General features: G+C 39.5%; 1 protein-coding gene across 2 annotated transcripts in view; it reads left to right on the plus strand.

Moving 5' to 3' along the window:
* Window positions 1-22242, plus strand: part of LOC121390469 — a 38530-nt gene that overhangs the window by 14487 nt on the left and 1801 nt on the right. For both annotated transcript variants that reach the window (XM_041522292.1, XM_041522293.1), the window contains 5 exons: window positions 1338-1546; window positions 2479-2578; window positions 3709-3830; window positions 5709-5973; window positions 15764-15947. In XM_041522292.1, the coding sequence (XP_041378226.1) occupies window positions 1338-1546; window positions 2479-2578; window positions 3709-3830; window positions 5709-5973; window positions 15764-15919 (852 nt within the window). In that variant the 3' untranslated portion in view covers window positions 15920-15947. The remainder of the gene's footprint in view (window positions 1-1337; window positions 1547-2478; window positions 2579-3708; window positions 3831-5708; window positions 5974-15763; window positions 15948-22242) is intronic.

A 22242-nucleotide genomic window follows, 5' to 3' on the forward strand; every position in this document is an offset into this window, starting at 1 on the left:
GCAAAACAGGTCGCATTATTAATCTGGATGGGAGAAGGATGTAGCCCAGTGGTAAAGCGCTTGCTTGATGCGAGGTCGGTTTTGGATCGATCCCTGTCGGTGGGCCCATTGCTCTATTTCTCGTTCCAGCCAGTGCACCATGACTGGTATATCAAAGGCTATGTATGTGCTATCCTATCTATGGGATGGTACATATAAAAGATCCCTTGCTACTAATGAAAAATGTACCGGTAGCGAGTTTCCTCTCTATGACTGTGTCAAAATGACTATGTCAGGATTTTGCTGTTTGATGCAGTAAACTGTTGGTTATACGTAGCTTAGGTTGACATCCAATAGCCGATGAATAATAAATCAGTGTTCTCTAGTGGTGTCATTAAACAAAACAAACTAATCATCAAGGGATATGGTAGAGATTTAGAATTGACTTCAGTGTTCGACATTTTTTTGTTGTTGACAGTATCCCATTTGGATACTAACATTTCAAAATCTGGTATCTCACCTGAGAATTTAGTATCCCACTTAAATGGAATTCATAAATAACATCATAACAAACTTGGATGACACTGTTCTCGTTCCCAGTCTATATTGCTATGCCACAATTGAAATCGCAGAATTCGTGAAATTCACAATAAAACGGAATTGGCAAAACGATTTGCTGCATCAATTTTTGCTTAAGACTGACGTAAATTAATATTTAGCAGTAATCTATAAGTTTTTCTAACATTACTAATGATAAACCTGCCTGTATCAATTTTATGCAGATGTGGAATCAATATCCCAAATAAAATTTGAAGGGAGGAAACATCCAACAAAAACAATAGCGACTTAGCAGTTCCTAGTCTATTGCTACACCGCTATTGCTCCAGTGTAGCATTAGGCTGGTAACGAGTTGGGGGAGATATTGTTACGACATAGCATTAGACTGGGTATGAGCTCGAAAATACTGTTACTTAACTACACCAGTAAATGATGACTTCCATTGTTTCAGCGAAAAAAAACCCCGCAGGATTAAAAAAAAACCCCCAAAACATTATATGGTATCCCGGTGGGATCGATACTGGGTTCTTGAAGTCTGGTATCCAAAATTAAATTCTGGTATTCCCGGGATGTCAGGATACCATTAATCTCGAACACTATACTTCTTGACGTAATACACAATTATGGATACTTAGAGAGTGTGCTTATGGCAATGTTGGTCGTTTGCGAAATAATTTACTGTAATACATGTCACGAACATTTGCAAAGGTGTGTATTTACGAGTAAAAGAACTTGTTGCAATATTCATCTGGATTACAGTGTTCTGGAGTTATTTCTACTTCTGTTTATGATTATTTCAGGACAAAAATGGCCAGAAATCTGAGGCTAGGAGTGATGCAATTGAGGAAAAGTATCTGGAAAACCCAAATGGATCGTTTAAGTTCAGAAGCGGTGAAATTGATTACCTCTTGTTGTTTTCGAAAATGCAGCAGATAAATATCAAAACAATGACATCACGTGATGTTCAACGAAGACCTACGTTCTTCACCCGTTCAGATATCGAAAAGAGGTAATTCTATTTTACATCTTTATTTATCCTATAACTTACCCATAATGTCCATATCATAAACCCATTTGATATTTATAGGATATTAAACGAGCTTCCATTTTCTTATCATGTTTATGTCCAGAGTGAAATAATTTTCAATTGTCATGAGCTTTATTTTATATTGCTGAACTTGTTTGATGTACGTTCTGGTAATATCGTTGTGTGCCAACTGCATAACGTGGAAGTGTTACGTCCCACTTTAGGATTGGACGTAGCCCAGTGGTAAAGCACTCGCTTGATGTGCAGTCAGTCTAGGATAGATCCCTGTCAATGGGCCCATTGGGCTATTTCTTGTTCCAGTTCCAGTGCACCATGACTGATATACCACAGGCTGTGGTATGTACTATCCTGACAGTGGGATAGTGCATTAAAAAGATCACTTTCTACTAATGGAAAAATTTAGCGGGTTTCTTCTCTAAGACTATATGTCAGAATTACCAAATGTTTAACATCCAATAGCTGATGATTAATAACTCAATGTGCTTTTAGACTAGTGGGTGAGCGAGACGTAGCCCTGTGGTAAAGTGCTCACGTAAGGCGCGGTCGGTTTGGGATCAATCCCCATTAGTGGGCCCATTGGGCTATTTCTCGCTCCAGCCAGTGCACCATGACTGGTACATCAAAGGCTGTGGTATGTGCTATCCTGTCTATGGGATGGTGCATATAAAAAATCCCTTGCTGCTAATCGAAAAGAGTAGTTCATGAAGTGGCAACAGCGGGTTTCCTCCCTCAATATCTGAGTGGTCCTTAACCATATGTCCGACACCATATAACCGTAAATAAAATGTGTTGAGTGCATTGTTAAATAAAACCATTTCATTCCTTTCCTTTAGATTAGTGATGTCATTAATCAAAATAAACGTTAACTTTTTTCGTTAAAATGTTTCTTTCAGAACGTTGATTGTTTCCCCCGACACCTCCATGTCTGTTAATGTGCCGAAGGAATGGACAGTGTCTGGACAAGATCTCTTCAAGCATTACCAAGAGCTGGAGGTAATAACACAAGCAAGATACGCAAGATAAGGTCTACACTGTGGCGAGCAAAGTTTCTAGGCGGAGGGATCAAGTAATATTCCCCTGGAAAATATATTAAAAAAAAAAAAAACATTTGCTTTTGAACTGGGTGGGGTGAGGGGTTGGTGAGTAAAAAATCGACCCCAAAACCGTCCATTTCCACACACACCTGGGCCCGTGCTTATAAAACTTAAAGTCTAGATTTTAATAAAGTCCTAGACTTTAACGTAATATGCTATTTGAATGGTGTTGCCATGACGTTAAAGTCTGGACTTTAAAGTCTAGACTTTAAGGTTTATAAGCACGGGGCCTGGTATACACAATATTTATTTATGGGCTGTTCAACAATAATGTGATGTAACATTTGGCATTTATTTATAACCAGACCTGTCAACCCTCCCGGATTCCGCAGGAGTCTCCCGGTATTTGATCAAATCTCCTTTACCTTGTGCGGGAGACAATTTCTCCTTTTAAATGACATTTTTGTAAGCATAAAAAAAAATCGATCCTCTTTTGTCAAAATAACATAAGGGAAGTAAGTACCACGCCACCGTTCCTCATAGTTAAAATTGAATATTAATTTATACAATTTATATAAACTTGTCTTTGGTACTTAGGTACACTAACCACAAATGATAATGTAACCAACCTGTAAGGCTGTAAGTGTAATACCGTAAATGTACTAATTATTTTTTTAATTTCTTGTTCATGTTCTTAACATTTTGGGATAACATATTTTTATTTTTTATTATAATTTTTTTTAATGCCAAGATCTAAGGTGAACAAGTATATATGACATTATATAGTATTCATATAACTTATTGTAATACTGTTTTTTTTTAATCTTGCGATTTTGGGTTAAATTGTGTGAATTTAAAAAATCTCCTGCTTTTTAACAAAATCTCCTGCTTTTTCAACACACACCTCCTGCTTTTTCAACACACACCTCCTGCTTTCTCTTGACTAAAGGTTGACAGGTCTGTTTATAACTCCCCTTAATTTTTTTCATGTTAAGGTCTGAAATGTTTGTTTTTTCCTTTTAAAAAAAAGCAAAAAAAAGTGAGGTGCTGCCTTTAACAGCTAACCAAGATTTTGTTTTTCTCTCATAGGTTTCAAAAGCAGCACAGGAATTCCAGGAGATGAACAAACTATTTCGCAAGACGTTGCCACACAAAACCATAACATCACTGAAGAGAATTGAAAATGGGGAACTCTGGAATAGTTTTTGCCAGTAAGTTTGGACTTAAATACAAATATCATAAATCCTTGTTCAAATAGGAAAAGGAAATGTTTTTATTTAACGACGCGCTCAACACATTTTATTTATGGTTATATGGCATCAGGCATATGATTAAGGACCACACAGATATTGAGGGAGGAAACCCGCTGTTGCCACTTCATGGACTACTCTTTTCGATTAGCAGCAAGGGATATTTTATATGCACCTTCCCACAGACAGGATAGTATATACCACGGCCTTTGTTACACCAGTTGTGGAGCACTGGCTGGAACGAGATATAGCCCAATGGAGCCATCGATGGGGATCGATCCTAGACCGACAGTGCATCAAGCGAACGCTTTATCACTGGGCTACATCCTGCCCCCGAATCCTTGGAATGGAAGCCTAGGTTTAATCCTTGGAATGGAAGCCTAGGTTTAATCCTTGGAATGGAAGCCTAGGTTTAATCCTTGGAATGGAAGCCTAGGTTTAATCCTTGGAATGGAAGCCTAGGTTTAAATTCTATTCATTTTGGGGGGCAGGACTTAGGTCAGTCGGTTGAGTGCTCGCTTGAGGTGCTTGATCAAACCAATTCGGTGGATCCATTCAACTGATTGGGTTTTTTTCTCCTCATTCCTACCAATGCACCACAACTGGTCAAAGTCCATGGTATGTACTTTCCTGTCTGTGGGAAAGTGCATACAAAAGATACCTTGCTGCATTAGAAAAAATGTAGCAGGTTTCCTCTGATGACTACGTGTCAGAATTAACAAATGTTTGACATCCAGTAACCAGTGTGCTTTAGTGGTGTCGTTAGACAAAACAAACTTCTTCTATTCCTTTTGAGTGCTTGCCTGATGTGTCAATCGATCTGGGATCAATCCCTGTTGATGACCTATTGGGCGATTTCTCAATCCAGCCAGTGCACCACGACAGGTAAATCAAAGGCCATGGTATGTGCTATCCTGTATGTGGGATGGTGCATATAAAAACATCCCTTGATACTAATGGAAAAAAGTAGTGGGTTTCCTCTCTAAGACTGTATGTAAAAATTATCTAATGTTTGACATCCAATAGCCGATGATCAAGAAATCATTGTGAAGTCGTTAAACAAAACAAACACTATTTTGGGTCCGTGACTGTATCTATAGTCTGTCCCACAGGGAACATCTTTTTTCATACTATAGAATTTGCTACAGGTTATTTATTTCTGAGCCGATTGATCTGTAAATTGCACACAAAAATTCTATTTTTATTTCAGAGCGGGTTGTTTTCTAAATTGCACACCATTTTTTTTTATTTTTTTTTTACTTTTCTTCTTACTTCAAACCAAACTGAAACTATTTACAATTTTTTTTTTTTTTAAAGAATGATGGGACAGACTGAAATCATCGTATCTTGCCATTTCAGAGCTACGTCTGGCACTCAACAAATTTGCAAATTTTAAGGAAGACAATAATTCATTTAACGACGCACTCCTCACATTTTATTTACTGTTATATAACATCCGACATATGGTTAAGGACCACACAGATATTGAGGGAGGAAACCCGCTGTCCCCACTTCATGAGCTACTCTTTTAAACAGGATAGCCTATACCACAACCTTTGATATACCAGTCGTGGAGCACTGGCTGGAGCGAGAAATAGCCCAATGGGCTCACTGGCAGGGATCGATCCCAAACCGACCGCGCATCAAGCGAGTGCTTTACCACTAGCCTATGTCTCTCCTCCTTGCAAATTTCGAAAAGAATTTCATGTAATAATTGATATGTTGTGAGAAAATAACTTGCTTGTAGCAACTTATGAAGTTTAATAGATAATTTGGCAAAATTTTCTGAGCAGCCCTTGTATATGGTGGTTTCAGGATTTTGTTTCTTTCTTCCAATAGGAAAAGGGAACAGATGAAAAGAAGACTCGGGAAAGAAGTTGATGAACGGCCACTTTTCCATGGTACGCATAGCGACAACATCAAGGCAATCTGTCGTCAGGGATTCGATTTCCGATTCTGCGGTAAAGCCGTCGGAACTCTCTACGGGAAAGGAAGCTATTTTGCGACTGAGTCCAGTTACTCCGATGGCTACACAGGTGGCTCAAACATGATGTTTGTGGCTCTGACACTAGTTGGCGATTTTGCACGAGGAAACCCATCGTATGTACGTCCCCCACCGAAAAATCGGTCAGAACCGCATGGCGATTTGTTTGATTCTTGTGTCGATAATGTAGCAAACCCAAAAATCTTTGTCGTTTTCGACTTATACCAGGTGTATCCACAGTATCTGATAAAATATCGATAGAGAGGACAACAGAGGCGGATTGGGGGTGGGGGCAGGGGCCTGGGCCCCCCCTAAATTTTGCAACAGTTATAATTTTATTATATATTAATTTTCATCGTCTCAAGATGACATGTTTAGATTGTAGGAAAGGAAAGGAATGTATGTTTAATGATACCTCAGCACATTGTTTAATCAGTGGCTGTTAGGAAAGGAAAGGAATGTCTGTTTAACGACACCTCAGCACATTGTTTAATCAGTAGCTATTAGGAAAGGAAAGGAATGTTTGTTTAACGACACCTCAGCACATTGTTTAATCAGTAGCTATTAGGAAAGGAAAGGAATGTTTGTTTAACGACACCTCAGCACATTGTTTAATCAGTGGCTATTAGGAAAGGAAAGGAATGTTTGTTTAACGACACCTCAGCACATTGTTTAATCAGTAGCTATTTCATTTCAACTTATTTCTGTGCTTATATCCAATTAAGGTTCAAGCACGCTGTTCTGGGCACACACCTCAGTTAGTTAGTGATTAATGAGAGAGAAGACGATGTAGTGGCCTTACACTTGCCCACAGAACCCTTAAGAACTTGCTCTGGGTTGGAGCCGGTACCGGGCTGTGAACCCTGTACCTACCAGCCTGCAGTCCGATGGCTTAACCACTGCACCATCGAGGCTGATTCAGTAGCTATTAGGAAAGGAAAGGAATGTTTGTTCAATGACACCTCAGCACATTTTAAATTTCAGCTATTTTGTGTCTAACATATGGTTATTTTTGACACTTTGTTGAGAGTGAGGAAAGAAATTGAAAGTTTGTTTAACAACACCTCAGCACATTTTAAACTATTTCTGTTTGGTGTCTGAAGCTGTATCCATCCTAACCGGCCGCGAGTGATTATTTTAGAAATCATTGATTTCAATTGCCATATCCTAACTGAACGCGTGCGACGCGACACATTTATCTGTCGCGCTGTATGCGTGCGATTAGGATACGGCTATTAATGATCAATGATTTCTAAAATAATCCAGTTAGGATGCAGCTTAATACGTGTATATAGTTATTTCTACATTTGATTTAACAAGTATGGGTCATATGTGAATTTTTCATCAAAGCGATTAAGGACAAACACTGAGTTTGAGGGTAGATGTTCACAAAGAAGAAAACAAATCTGGAATTTCACACTACATGGAACTTTCATACAAACAACTGTTCCAATTGCTTGCCTGTTACTTATGCATCTTCAGTATTCACCAATGGGCTATTTCTCGTTCCAGCCAGTGCACCACGACTGGTATATCAACGACCGTGGTATGTGCTATCCTGTCTGTGGGATTGTGCATATAAAAGATCCCTTGCTACTAATCAAAAAAAGAGTAGCCCATGAAGTGGAGACAACGGGTTTCCTCTCAATATCTATGTGGTCCATAACCATACATGTATGTCCGACGCCATATAACCATAAGTAAAATGTGTTGAGTGCGTCGTTATATAAAACATTTCCTTCCTTCCTTCAGTATTATGCAATGACAAGTGAAATAGCCACTGAATAACTTGATACTAGAGTAACAAAACATATTAGCAGAATTTCCAGTAATATGTTAGGGGAACCAACTACCTACATGTACTAATCTTGTTTGTTTTGTTTAAGGACACCACAAGAGCACATACATTAATTAATCATAGACTGATGAAATGTATACTGAAAATATTGTAAACAGTGGAGTATCTAGAAAATCCATTGGGTTGGGGGGGGGGGGGGGGGGGGAGGGGCAATGACATGTTTCTGAAGGCTACAAACGTTCCCAAAGGGATTCTTTGGATTCTCAAAAAATAAAATTATAGGGGGGTCCTCCTTAGATCCGCCACTGATAAATTACCTTATTTTCATTGATTGAAGAGGAAATATTGCTGTATATTATAATATGATCATTTCTCGAACTACAGCTATTCTCCTCAACTGAATGAATAAATAGGGAGACCAGCTGCATCAACAGGGAGTCACAAGAGTATCAAAGGGGAGTTGAGGAGCGAAATGACAATAGGGAGTCGGTAAATTTTAGTATGCAGTTGAAGGGATCAAAAGGAAAACGAGTTAAATAAAAAATATGGAGTCAAGATTTAAAAAAAAAAAATCGGGAGTCAAGGAGAAAACAAAGGGATTCGAGGAATATAAAAATGACAGGAAGGAAGGAAATGTTTTGTGTAACGATGCACTCAACACATTTTATTTACAGTTATATGGCATGAGACATATGGTTAAGGACCACATAGATATTGAGAGAGGAAACCCACTGTTGCCACTTCATGGGTTACTTTTTTCGATTTGCAGCAAGGGATCTTTTATATGCACCATCCCACAGACAGGGTAGTACATACCACAGCCTTTTGATATGCCATTCGTAGTGCACTGGCTGGAATGAGAAATAGCCCAATGGGCCCTCTGACGGGGATCGATGCCACACCGACGGCGTATAGAGCGAGCGCTTTACCACTGGGCAATGTCCTGCCCCGGAAAAAAAATGACAGGATGTCTAGAAGTGTGGAAATGTGAAGGTGGAGTTGAGTTGAGGAGCATTAAAAAGAGAATCAAGGATTACCAGGAAGTCGAGGAATAAAAAGACAAAAGGGAGTCCGTTAAAAAGACAGCTCAAAGGAATGGTATCTGGGTGGGGCAAGGTGGGGGCAGGGGGAGGACAATCTCCAGTAGATGGGGGGGGGGGGGTACAGTCTCTAGTGGGGGTGGGTGGGATGAAGTCTATGAATAAAAAAGCAATTTTAGGGAATCTGTTAAAAAGACAGGAATAATCTCCAGTAGGGGGTAGTCTCTAGTGGAGGGGGGGGGGGGGGGGGGGGGGCGGCACAAACCACATTTTATACGCCCGTCTATGATAGGTCGTATTATGGTATGGCATTGTCTGTCCATCCGTAATAAATACAGGACCATCAAACCTCACATTTAGGAACAACTTGGGATGGTGGTGTGTCGCGTACTCTTACTAGGTCACTGTGACCTACTTTTCACTGTCTACTGCATGTAACAGTAAATCCTTGTCTCGACCATATCTTGCATACAGATGCATACAAGACCATCAAACCTCGCATGTAGGAACAACTTGGGATGGTGGTGTGTCACGTACTCTTACTAGGTCACTGTGACCTACTTTTCACTGTCTACTGCACGTAACAGTAAATCCTTGTCCGGACCATATCTTGCATACAGATTCTTACAAGACCATCAAACCTCGCATGTAGGAACAACTTGGGATGGTGGTGTGTTGTGTACTATTACTAGGTCATTGTGACCTACTTTTCACGGTCTACTGCACATAACAGTAAATCCTTGTCCAGACCATATCTTGCATGCAGATGCATACAGGACCATCAAACCTCGCATGTAGGAACAACTTGGGATGGTGGTGTGTCGCGTACTATTACTAGGTCACTGTGACCTACTTTTCACAGTCTACTGCACATAACAGTAAATCCTTGTCCAGACCATATCTTGCATGCAGATGCATACAGGACCATCAAACCTCACATGTAGGAACAACTTTGGATGGTGGTGTGTCACATACAATTACTAGATCACTGTGATGCAAATAAATCAAATAATTTGTCTATATTCTGAACATCATAGGACAATCTTGTTTAGCATAATTGAATCATACCCGTAACATATTCATTAATATCTATGGTTTTCCATCAAACTCCTGACGGGTGTATCATGTACCTTACCAGTACTCTTGTTATTGTTAGTTATATAGAGTAAGACCAAAAAAAACCCCTACATTTTGGACAAAAATGTATCTGGGTTTTTTTTTATCCTACTATATTGATCCTATTTATAAATAATGATAAAAAAATAGTGCTCCCTCGCTAGTCTGTGACCCCCCATAAGAGACCCCCCCCCCCCCCATCCAGTTGTCATTCCTATGGTCCTGCAGGATACGAAAACAAAGAGTTGTCAAAAGACTTCATTAAAAAAAAAAAAAAAAAAAAATATTGGATTATGAAGATAAATAGCATTCAAGTGAAAAGCAACAAGGGGAGTTAATTACCAACTGTATTTTAACCATTGATGACTTGCTCAAGCATGAATATACCGCTATATAATATTTCGTAATTTCTAACAATGCTTGCACTAAAATAAAGCTTGTTTCCGTAATTTGTAGTTGTATTATGGTCTTTATTCTTTTTCTTCTTCTTGTTAATCCCCTACCAGTTCAACCGGAGGGAACTATAAGTTTCATCTCCATGCATCCTTCTGTCTGTCCGTCCGTCTGTCCCACATATAGTTTTGTGGATGTTTTTTTTTCTTCAGAATATGCCTTGAGATATTAAGCTGAAATTTTATGTATAGCTTTATCATGTACTGTTATAGATCAAGTTTATTTTCATGGCGAGTTACCAATTTGTTACAATTATGACCCTTGACTTAGGATATATGAAAATTTGTTTTCCGGACTTGTTTTGGCAATGCCTCAATATATTGAGCTAAAATTTTGTATATAGCTTTGTCATGTTCTGTTATCGTGGCAATTTACTCATTTTTATATGCCTGTCTATGATAGGTTGTATTATGGTATGGCGTTGTTCGTCCGTCCGTCCGTCGGTCTGTTAAAATGTTTTTGTCCGGACCACATATTGCATACAGATGCATACAGGACCATCAAACCTCACATGTAGGAACAACTTGGGATCGCGGTATGTTGTGTACTATTACTAGGTCACTGTGACCTACTTTTCACGGTCTACTGCACATAACAGTAAATGCTTGTCTGGACCATATCTTGCATACAGATGTATACAGGACAATCAAACCTCACATGTAGGAAAAACTTGGGATGGCACTGTCTCACGTACTATTACTAGGTCACTGTGACTTACTTTTCATGGTCTACTGCACACAAGAGTAAATCCTTGTCGGGACCATATTTTGCATATACAGATGCAAAAAAAAAAAAAAAAAATCCAAAGAAAAAGATTGCAATGCCTGAAAATATTGAGTTGGAATTTATGTATATAGCTTTATCATGTACAGTTGCATATCAAGTTTAACTTTCTTTGTGATTTACCAACTTTGGATGGCGGTGTAATATGGTGAACCATAAGTAGGCCACTGTGACCTACTTCTCACACAGTGCTGTACATTAAAGGAAATCCTTGACCAGGCCGTATCTTCTTTTTTAATTCGTAAAACACATTCAATAATTTATGTGCTTCTCCAACAAACTCTTTACTCTACATTTTTCCATTAGTAGCAGAGCTCACCCTGCCCATTGTCAAATTAGCCAATTGCCATTTTTTAATACAAAATGGCTACAGCATTTAGTCTTTGGCTAACAAACAATTCCTTAAATTAACTGCATTTTACTAATTTCAATGAAATATTTGACATATCTAAAAATTGGCTAAACCAAACATTTGTTCCAATATGAGCTCTGAGTAACGGGATCTTTATTCAGCATCATCCCACAGACAGGATAGCACATACCACGGCCTTTGATATACCAGATGTGGTGCACTGGCTGGAACGAGAAATAGCCCAATGGGCCCACCGACAGAGATTGATCCAAAACCGACAGCAAATCTGGCGAGCGCTTTACCACTGGGCCATGACCCGAATTTAATATAATATTTAAATCTCTATTAGAATATTATTCCGGTATAAAATGTATAGATGTAGTCTGTTTGCGTCAATAGGGAACCGATGAATTGGCATGCAACTCTGTAATGAATTTAAAATTCATAACATAAAAACATTAGTAGCCCAGTGGTAAAACGCTCGCTTGATGCGCGGTCGGTTTAGGATCTATCCCCATCGGTGGGCCCCTTGGGCTATTTCTCATCCCAGCCAGTGCATCACGACTGGTATATCACCACGATTTTGATCAGGGTACGGTCCCGAACTTGCAGAAACCCTGTTTAGAAACGATGTTATTCGCACGCGTACTTGACGGTGTAACACAAATGCATATGACTGGCTATCTTGATAATGTCGGTCAAATTTTTACAAATATAACATTTACGTTTTCCAATATGGATGCGATCGATTTACTTTTGTGTGATGATGATTACCCAGTGGCGGATCCAGAAAATCCATTGGGGGGGGGGGGGGGGCAGTGACATGAGGTGGAATGCCAAAGGAATTTTGAGGGAGGTTTGGAGGGGGATCGTAAAAAATGAAAATTAATGTATAATAAAATTATAACTATCGCAAAATTTAGGTGAGGAGGGCGGGACCCTTCCCCCTAGATCCGCCTCTGTTACCTTTACCTTAATTTGTTGTTAACTAAACTTGAAAATGATATACTGTACAGGAATTTTTTTTTTTTTTTGAATTCTTTTTCTAATGCTGGATGTTAGTCTATGTTTAGATATGAAAAAGATGGGTCTCCGAAATTTGACAAAACTACAACAAATTCCCGATAGAGTACTGTACAACAATAGCAAACTAAGACTAGCTATTTATATATATATTTTTTTATACTGGAAGCTTTTTACACCCAATATTTATATATATTTATAAGTAGTTTAGTATGCAGTTGATTGATATTTTTATAGCCCGAGTACTCTGACTGTAAGAGAGCTAGACGGACATTTGGACAGTTTATATACGCTCTCATGACAGCGTCATAGTCACCCACATGTCCGTCTAGCTTCTCTTACAGTCGGAGAACTCGGGCTAATATTTTTATTACTTCTGTTTAGGCCAGTATTTTTAAATTTTTAGGTTTACGAAGAAGAACTTTTGTGCACAAAGGTAGGAGGAAGGAAAAAGGAAAAAAAAAAAAAAAAACCTGTTTGGCGTGTATCAGTAGGGGTGATTTTTGTTCTAACTTGCCTTACGAAATGCGCCACAATAGACTAGAATGGTAACTTTTTTCTTCTTTAGAGCTATTTGTGGAAGTCGGCGGCAAAAAAAGAAGAAAACAAAGTGAAAGATACGACTTTTTTTATTTATTATTTGAGCAAAATTTACGTCAGCGGGTTCGTAAACCGAATAATAAAAAAATACTGGCCTTAGCGTGTTTGCACAAATACGTACGCATTTTAGCTACATTTTTAGAATAATATCTCTTATAATTTAATTATTTTCAATTATAGATGTGCATTATGGGGTGTGCGGAGTATTGTAGTTTTGGTATAGACTACAACGTAAGATACGCAAGCATTATTTTAGTTTTCTTTAATTTATGTTAAAATATTCGAGTGACTCTTGTTCATTATATTATAAATTTCTGCATTTCATCAATAAACAATCTGTGATAATAAAATAATATTTTTTTTCCGTTTTTTTAAAGGTGCAGACCTCGCCTTGAAAAGAAAAAAATGATGGGAGTTTAACTGCTCCCCTAACTGAGATTATGGGATCCATTTACATTACCATATTGAACATTGATACTGTATTTCTTTGGTAGAAATTAAATAATAATTTAAAAAATATAGAAATCACATGCTAAGGGGAGCTAAAACTACTCTCCGTGAACTCCGAACCGGTTTATCCTAGTAGCACGTGCTACGGTCCCCGCACTTCAGGGGCCCGCGGTGATGTGTACATTTATTTTCCCTGGGTCATTTTTCTCCTCTCCCCAAGGGGGTTGCAAATTATATATCCTGGGAAGGCGGTTTCGCTGTTATTTGTGCTACAGGCCCCGCGGATCCGCTCTGCGTGAATTAGATTCAGGGGAGGGATGGGGGGGGGGGGGGGCAGTGTGATACCTCCCCCTAAACGGCAACGTCTATGGTGTGTTATCATAATTGCAAATTGTGCCATATTTTGCCATTTGTACATTTATCTGTGATAAATCACTAAACATTAATCTATCCCACACATATTTGTATAGTTAACTCGAGAATATCAAACGTGTAATATGCTGCCAATAAACATAATAGTGGTTTGCTCAAGATTGCATATAGTAAATATAAAAAGTAAACGGACATGGACAACGTCGTACGTTCTTCGTAAAGCGCAAACCTCTACCACTGGGCAGCAGTCCCCAAACCGTCCCCAACCCTCGAACAGTCACCCACCCGTGATTAATGTCCGTCTCCGTCTCTCTCTCTCTCTCTCTCTCTCTCTCTCTCTCTCTCTCTCTCTCTCTCTCTCTCTCACATTTTATTTACGGTTATATGGCGTCAGATATATTGTTACGGATCACACAGATAATGAGAGAGAAAACCCGCTATCGCCACTTCATGGGCTACTCTTTTCGATTAGCAGCAAGGAACTTTTATATACACCATCCCACAGACAGAATATTACATACCATGGCCTTTGTTACACCGGTTGTAGAGCACTGGCTGGAACGAGAAATAGCCCAATGGGCCCACCGACGGGGATCGATCCTAGACCGACCGCGTGTCAAGCGAATGCTTTACCACTGGGCCGAATAAGACAGATGGCTGAGGTATGTACCCAGGACAGCCTGCTTGAACGAAAACGAGTTAACACATACACCTAAAAGACTGGGTCTGTATGTGTGTCAAATTGTATTATAAGGGGAGCGAACTGTTGGTGCCTTGCAAAAATTAGTTGCTAAATTTTATTACAATTTGTTTCAAGGAAGGAAGGAAGGAAATGTTTTATTTAACGACGCACTCAACACATTTTATTTACGGTTATATGGCGTCAGACATATGGTTAAGGACCACACAGATTTTGAGAGGAAATCCGCTGTCGCCACTACATGGGCTACTCTTTCCGATTAGCAGCAAGGGATCTTTTATTTGCGTTTCCCACATGCAGGATAGCACAAACCATGGCCTTTGTTTAACCAGTTATGGATCACTGGTCGGTGCAAGTGGTTTACACCTACCCATTGAGCCTTGCGGAGCACTCACTCAGGGTTTGGAGTCGAGTATCTGGATTAAAAATCCCATGCCTCGACTGGGATCCGAACCCAGTACCTACCAGCCTGTAGACCGATGACCGGTATGATTGGGCACAAGTTATCCAACTTACAAGGCCCTTTTCTGAGACTCCGAAGTAAATTTTAGCTCCCCTTAGCGTGTGAATTAATAATATTATGTGGTGTCAATATGACAATATCTTAGCAATTAATCAATCCCTTCAATTTCTTTTCATCGCGAGGTCTGCATTATTTTTTTTCTAAGAACAGGACAGCACATACCATAATCGTTAATATACACGTCGTGAGGCACTGGTGGGGATGAGGGAAAAAACCAATGAGTCCGCCGATGAGGTTCGATCCTACTATCCAAGCACCTACGGTAAACGCTCTGCAAAGTATTTGTTAAACTAATAAGGTCACGTTTTCGGGAGGTTTTTTATTTATTTTTTATTGTTATTTTTTTCGTCTTTTTGGGGGTGGGGGGTGGAGGTGGGGGGGGGGAGGGGGAGACAAATCACTCACCAACCCACTACCCTAACCCTCCAGCTATGTATGTACGGCCTTGTACGTGCTTAACTAAATTCTAATAAAAATCCATTGAGCTATTTCTCGTTCCAGCCAGTGCACCATGACTGGCATATAAAAGGTCGTGGTATGTACTACCCTGTCTGTGGGATGGTGCATATAAAAAATCCCTTGCTGCTAATCGAAAAGAGTAAAATGTTTGACATCCAATAGCTGGTGATTAATTAATAACCGATGATCAATGTGCTCTAGTGGTGTTGTTAAACAAGACAAACAAATTTTGTTTTTCTAGTGGCGATGTTGTGAAGATCGACTTTATATCTATGAGAGCAAGTGGAGACTACTTTGGAGGGGCTGTTCACCGGTTAAGCACAATCTCATCAAAGAACGCTCACACTGGCATTTACAAATGGACGACAATTTGGCACTGGTACTGGCAGGATGGTGACAAGAAATGGAAGGAATATGGAAAAGCAGTAAGTATGGAAGGTAGCTGTACATAGAGAATACTACACTATAGAAAGAAAGAAAGAAATGTTTTATTTAACGATGCGCTCAACACATTTTTATTTACGGTTATATGGCGTCAGACATATGGTTAAGGACCACACAGATTTTGAGAGGAAACCCACTGTCGCCACTACATGGGCTACTCTTTCCGATTAGCAGCAAGGGATCTTTTATTTGCGCTTCCCACAGGCAGGATAGCACAAACCATGGCCTTTGTTTAACCAGTTATGGATCACTGGTCGGTGCAAGTGGTTTACACCTACCCATTGAGCCTTGTGGAGCACTCACTCAGGGTTTGGAGTCGGTATCTGGATTAAAAATCCCATGCCTCGACTGGGATCCGAACCCAGTACCTACCAGCCTGTAGACCGATGACCGGTAGGATTGGGCACAAGTTATGCAACTTACAAGGCAATATCTTAGCAATTAATCAATCCCTTCAATTTCTTTTCATGGCGAGCACTCACTCAGGGTTTGGAGTCGGTATCTGGATTAAAAATCCCATGCCTCGACTGGGATCCGAATCCAGTACCTACCAGCCTATAGAGCGATGGCTTAACCATGCCTCGACTGGGATCCGAATCCAGTACCTACCAGCCTATAGAGCGATGGCTTAACCATGCCTCGACTGGGATCCGAATCCAGTACCTACCAGCCTATAGAGCGATGGCTTAACCATGCCTCGACTGGGATCCGAATCCAGTACCTACCAGCCTATAGACCGATGGCTTAACCATGCCTCGACTGGGATCCGAATCCAGTACCTACCAGCCTATAGACCGATGGCTTAACCATGCCTCGACTGGGATCCGAACCCAGTACCTACCAGCCTAAGGACCGATGGCCTAACCGCGACGCCACCGAGGCCGGTCCAATGAAGGAAGAAAGAAAGAAATGTTTTATTTAACGACGCACTAAACACATTTTATTTACGGTTATATGGCGTCAGACATATGGTTAAGGACCACACAGATATTGAGAGAGGAAACCTGCTGTCGCCACTTCATGGGCTACTCTTTTCGATTAGCAGCAAGGGATCTTTTATATGCACCATCCCACAGACAGGGTAGTACATACCACGGCCTTTGATATGCCAGTCGTGGTGCATTGGCTGATTGTTTCAATGATGAACCTGTCCGGCAAGAAACTGTCTAGAGAGTTCATTTCACACTGATTCTTAGTGTCTTGAAAACCCCACAAAAATAAAACAACCCCCAACAACAGCAACAAAACAAACAAACAAAAGAAGATGACATTCGATTTAAAAAAATAGTTATCACTGTCATAGTGAGTAAGCAGTTTTGAGGATTGACCAACATACACAAATCTGGGTATATACAATATACATTTGCAATATAGATTAAAGAAAGAAAGAAAGAAATGTTTTATTTAACGACGCACTCAACACATTTTATTTACGGTTATATGGCGTCAGACATATGGTTAAGGACCACACAGATATTGAGAGAGGAAACCCGCTGTCGCCACTACATGGGCTACTCTTTTCGATTAGCAGCAAGGGATCTTTTATATGCACCATCCCAGACAGGGTAGTACATACCACGGCCTTTGATATGCCAGTCGTGGTGCACTGGCTGATTGTTTCAATGATGAACATGTCCGGCAAGAAACTGTTTAGAGAGTTCATTTCACACTGATTCTTAGTGTCTAGAAAAACCCCCAAAAATAAAACAACCCCCAACAACAACAACAACAACAACAACAAAACAAACAAACAAAAGAAGATGACATTCGATTTAAAAAAAATAGTTATCACTGTCATAGTGAGTAAGTAGTTTTGAGGATTGACCAACATACACAAATCGGGGTGTATATACAATATACATTTGCAATATAGATTAAAGAAAATTAGCAATGTCATTTGAGATATTTTCATGAGGGCGAAGGCTAAAGAACAAACGCTAAAGAACAATTTTGACTGTATCCATCGTGTTCTGTCATATCACTTTCATTTTATGTTAAGCGCAAACACCGAAGGGGGGGGGGGGGGGGGTGTTGTTGATGGACAAGCAAAACAAAACAAAAACAACAACAACTGAAGGCTACATTTTTGCCGCTAAAAGTCGCATCTCATCCCTGCATACATACGTACGTACGTATGTATATGTGTGCGCGCACGCACGCACGCACGCACACACAAACACACACACATACACACACACACACACACACACACACACACATATATATATATATATATATATATATATATATATATATATATATATATATATATATATAATAATAATAATAATAATAATCCTACGGCATTATATTCCATTAAAGTTTTTATTTATATATCTTTCAACATACAGGTGCTGTGGAATGCGATATTTAAATTCGTATCAGTAATGTCTCCTCAATGAGGTGCTGTTTGGACTTTGGCCCCGTTCTTACAGAACGTTTACATAAAGTCTGCACTTTGCCTATACCAAATTCAGGAGACGTTGTTTTAACACCATGGCAACACCATACAAACTGCCTACAGCAGTTGCCATTTCGGGATTCACTGTGGTTTGAACTTTCAAAAAGTTAAATAAGGGATAATACTAAACGCGATAACACTATAATAGTCTCTAAGTAAAAACCAATAAATCACTGGCGTAGAAAGCGGAAGCGGAAAGGGAGGAGAGGGGGTGCACATAGCAGCAGCGACAGTTTTTATATATGTATACATGTATTTATATATTTATGTCTGTGTGTGTGTGTGTGTGTGTGTGTGTATGTGTGTGTGTGTGTGTGTGCGTGTGTGTGTGTGTGTCCCCCCCCCCCCCATCTCACCTTTTGGCACCTTCCTACGTCCATATAAATTATAGTTTAGAAAGTTTGTTTTGTTTCACGACACCACTAGAGCACATTGATTTATTAATCATCGGCTATTGGATGTCAGACATATGGTCATTTTGACGTAGTCATAGAGAGGAAGCCCGCTACTTTTTTCCATTAGTAGCAACGGATCATTTATATGCAACATCCCACAGACAGGATAGCACATACCACGGCCTTTGATATACCAGTCGTGGTGCACTGGCTGCGACGAGAAATAGCCCAATGAGCCCACTGACAGGGATCGATGGAATTCTGACATTCTGAGTAATAGCCCAATGGGCCCACCGACTGAGGTCGATCGCAGACCGACCGCGCATCAAGCGAGCGCTTTACCACTAGGCTACGTCCCGCCCATATAGTTAAAATGGACTAAGCTGAGTTTGCTGCCTTATGAAATATTTCGGGGGCGGGACGTAGCCCAGTGGTAAAGCGCTCGCTTGATGCGCGATCGGTCTGGGTTCGATCCCCGTTGGTGGGCCCATTGGGCTATTTCTCGTTCCAGCCAGTGCACCACGACTGGCATATCAATCAAAGGCCGTGGTATGTGTTATCCTGTCTGTGGGATGGAATGAATGAATGAATGAATGTTTAACGATACCCCAGCACGAAAAATACATCGGCTATTGGGTGTGAACGTCTGTGGGATGGTGCATATAAAAGATCCCTTGACCTTGACTCCTTCCTCACTATATACACACACACACACACATGTATAAATATATAAAAACCATCGCTGCTGCTAGTGAGAGAGGGGTACATGCCAACTTTGCCCCCCCTCCCCCACGCGCTTCCTACGCCAGTGCGATTAATTTGTAGTGTAGTTATTACGAATAAATGTGAAAATAACTAAATATTGTTGTTTCAATTTTGATCCCTTGCTGCTAATCGGAAAGAGTAGCCCATGTAGTGGCGACAGCGGGTTTCCTCTCAAAATCTGTGTGGTCCTTAATCATATGTCTGACGCCATATAACCGTAAATAAAATGCGTTGAGTGCGTCGTTAAATAAAACATTTCTTTCTTTGTTTCTTTGGTTAAAGGTATCTACGATTGGTACCTACTTAGTTTACATAATGTCATAGAATAGTAGAGTTAATAGTTGGAAAAAGAAAGAAAGAAATGTTTTATTTAGTCCGATCCTCTCTTCTTTCTCTTATTTAATTTTGGACTGTCCTTCTAAAATGCTCCAAATTATATAAATATTCGGCCAAGCAGTCAATTCTTTTTTATTTTTGGCTTGTAACCTTTTTATTTTATTTATTTATCCTATTAACTTTTTTACTAATTGCTATTGTTAAAATTCTGCCCATTTTCACCCCCCCCCCCCCCCCCCCCCCCCCCCCCCCCCATCCCGAGTCAGACCACCGATCTTATCGGAGGTCGGACTCGGGATGGGCGTGTTCGAAACCCTAGTGGTATATGGGCACGTTAAACTAGTTATCATCATCATCAGCACGTTTGTTCCGAAGTTGCTCTGTCGGTGTCGGAAGGTGAATTCCGGTGTAATGAACAGAATAACACTGATGTAGGCCTACGTTTGTTCGAGATAATTTATGGTCGGATGGTGTCAATGTCGTAGTAACGACGGTCGTTCTAACGAGGTCTGACTGTATATATATATATGTATATATTAAATAAATTAAAAATTAAAATAATAATAATGATAATAAAATAATAATAGTAATAATAAAATTAAACTTTAAGATTTGTTGACCCGCCACATGAAAACTGGATTTTGACAGTCGTGCAGTAATACTGGATCCTAATATCGTATTTCCTCTTATAAGCGCCGGACCTCAAATAAACTCCAAGTCAATAATAGAGCTGGGTCCTATTCCACGAAGCGATCTTAGCACTAAGATCACCTTAGTGCACAAGGCAGCTATTTTAGGGCTAATATGGCTTCATGGAACGGGGCCCTGGCCGGTATTGAAATTTTTATTTATTTTTTTGGTTTTGTTAGGGATTTTAAAATTATATTACAAATGTATTTCTTTTGTTATTTTATAATTTAATTTAACTTAATTTAATTTAATAACTTCATTTTTCATTTGAATTTATATTTTATTTTATTATTTTATTTCATTTTATTTATTTCATTATTTATTTCATTATTTATAATAATAATAATAATAATTTTATTATTATTATTATTATTATTATTATTATCAGGGCCGTAGCTAGGATTTTTTGTTGGGGGTGGGGGGGGGGGGACAACTGAGTAGTTAATAGTCTAACTCTCCTTAAACGGTTAAGAAGAGAATTTTCTTTAAGTTTCTATAGTTCTTTCCGGATTTTTTTCTTGCTCCTCCCACCCCACCCCACCCCCCTGCTAGCTACGGCCCTGATTATTATAACTTCTGTTTTTAATGTTTTATTTAAAACTATAAAAATTAATTTATTTATTTATTATTATTATCTTTTCCTTTTTATGTTTTATTTAAAACTATAAAAGAGTTTGGGAATTAGTTTCCTCATTTGCAATTTTGAACAGCGGCGCTGTATGTAAATGTATATAAAATGGTAAATGAGCGCGCCAACCTTTCAAATAAAGGTCGATGACTGGCGGAGGGCAAAGCACTCGTACTCGTGTGGTGCACTGTGACGTCACGCCATTATTGACAAACAACTGCGCACATTTTCATTGGTTGTATTTCATTCTTTCACACACCGTTGTTTTATCGATTAATGTTGGTACTATGCGTATATTAATCGAATATCCATAACTGATTTTAATGCTCAAAGAAATAAAAAACATATATATTTTATATATATATAAAGGTTTCAGGAAATGTGGTTTAAAATACATGTATGCGGAATTCCCTCCAATTGTTATCCATATGCCAGCCCATACTTGTCTAAATTGTACGTGTATCATTTTGCCACTAGGCCTATAGTTCGATCTACGCAAATTCCATCGCCTATCCACGTTTCTACCTCCTTAGTTTCTTTGATTGGCAGAAACAAAACATCCGAAATGGGCCGTGACTTTGTTTGACACCAAGGACATTGACGTCAGACGGCAATATTTAGTTAGCTCCGCCCCTTGAGGTTTTTCCTGTACCAGTCGTAAATGTATTGACCCATATTTTTTTTCTTCTTTCTTTACCAATATCACGTTTTCACTTTTTTTTACGCCTTACACCATCCAAATACTGCTTTCCCCTCCCGGTAACTCACAAAATATTAAACTAACCCCATGTTTTATTAAAACAAAAGTTGCCTTTGAAGCGCTACATCGACTGACCTCTTTTTCGAGGAAGTGATTTCATTCAAGGTCACAACTCGGTGCGAGAGAGAGGGCGGTCGCACTTTTGACTGGCTGAGCATAGCTACACATTTCAGTACACTAAGGACAGGGCCGTTCATTTGTGCTTTGTCTCTCGCGCTGTATGGTCGGAATATCGTGGCTG

The sequence above is a fragment of the Gigantopelta aegis genome, chromosome 15, assembly GCF_016097555.1.
Source record: "Gigantopelta aegis isolate Gae_Host chromosome 15, Gae_host_genome, whole genome shotgun sequence".
Lineage (NCBI taxonomy): Eukaryota > Metazoa > Mollusca > Gastropoda > Neomphalida > Peltospiridae > Gigantopelta > Gigantopelta aegis.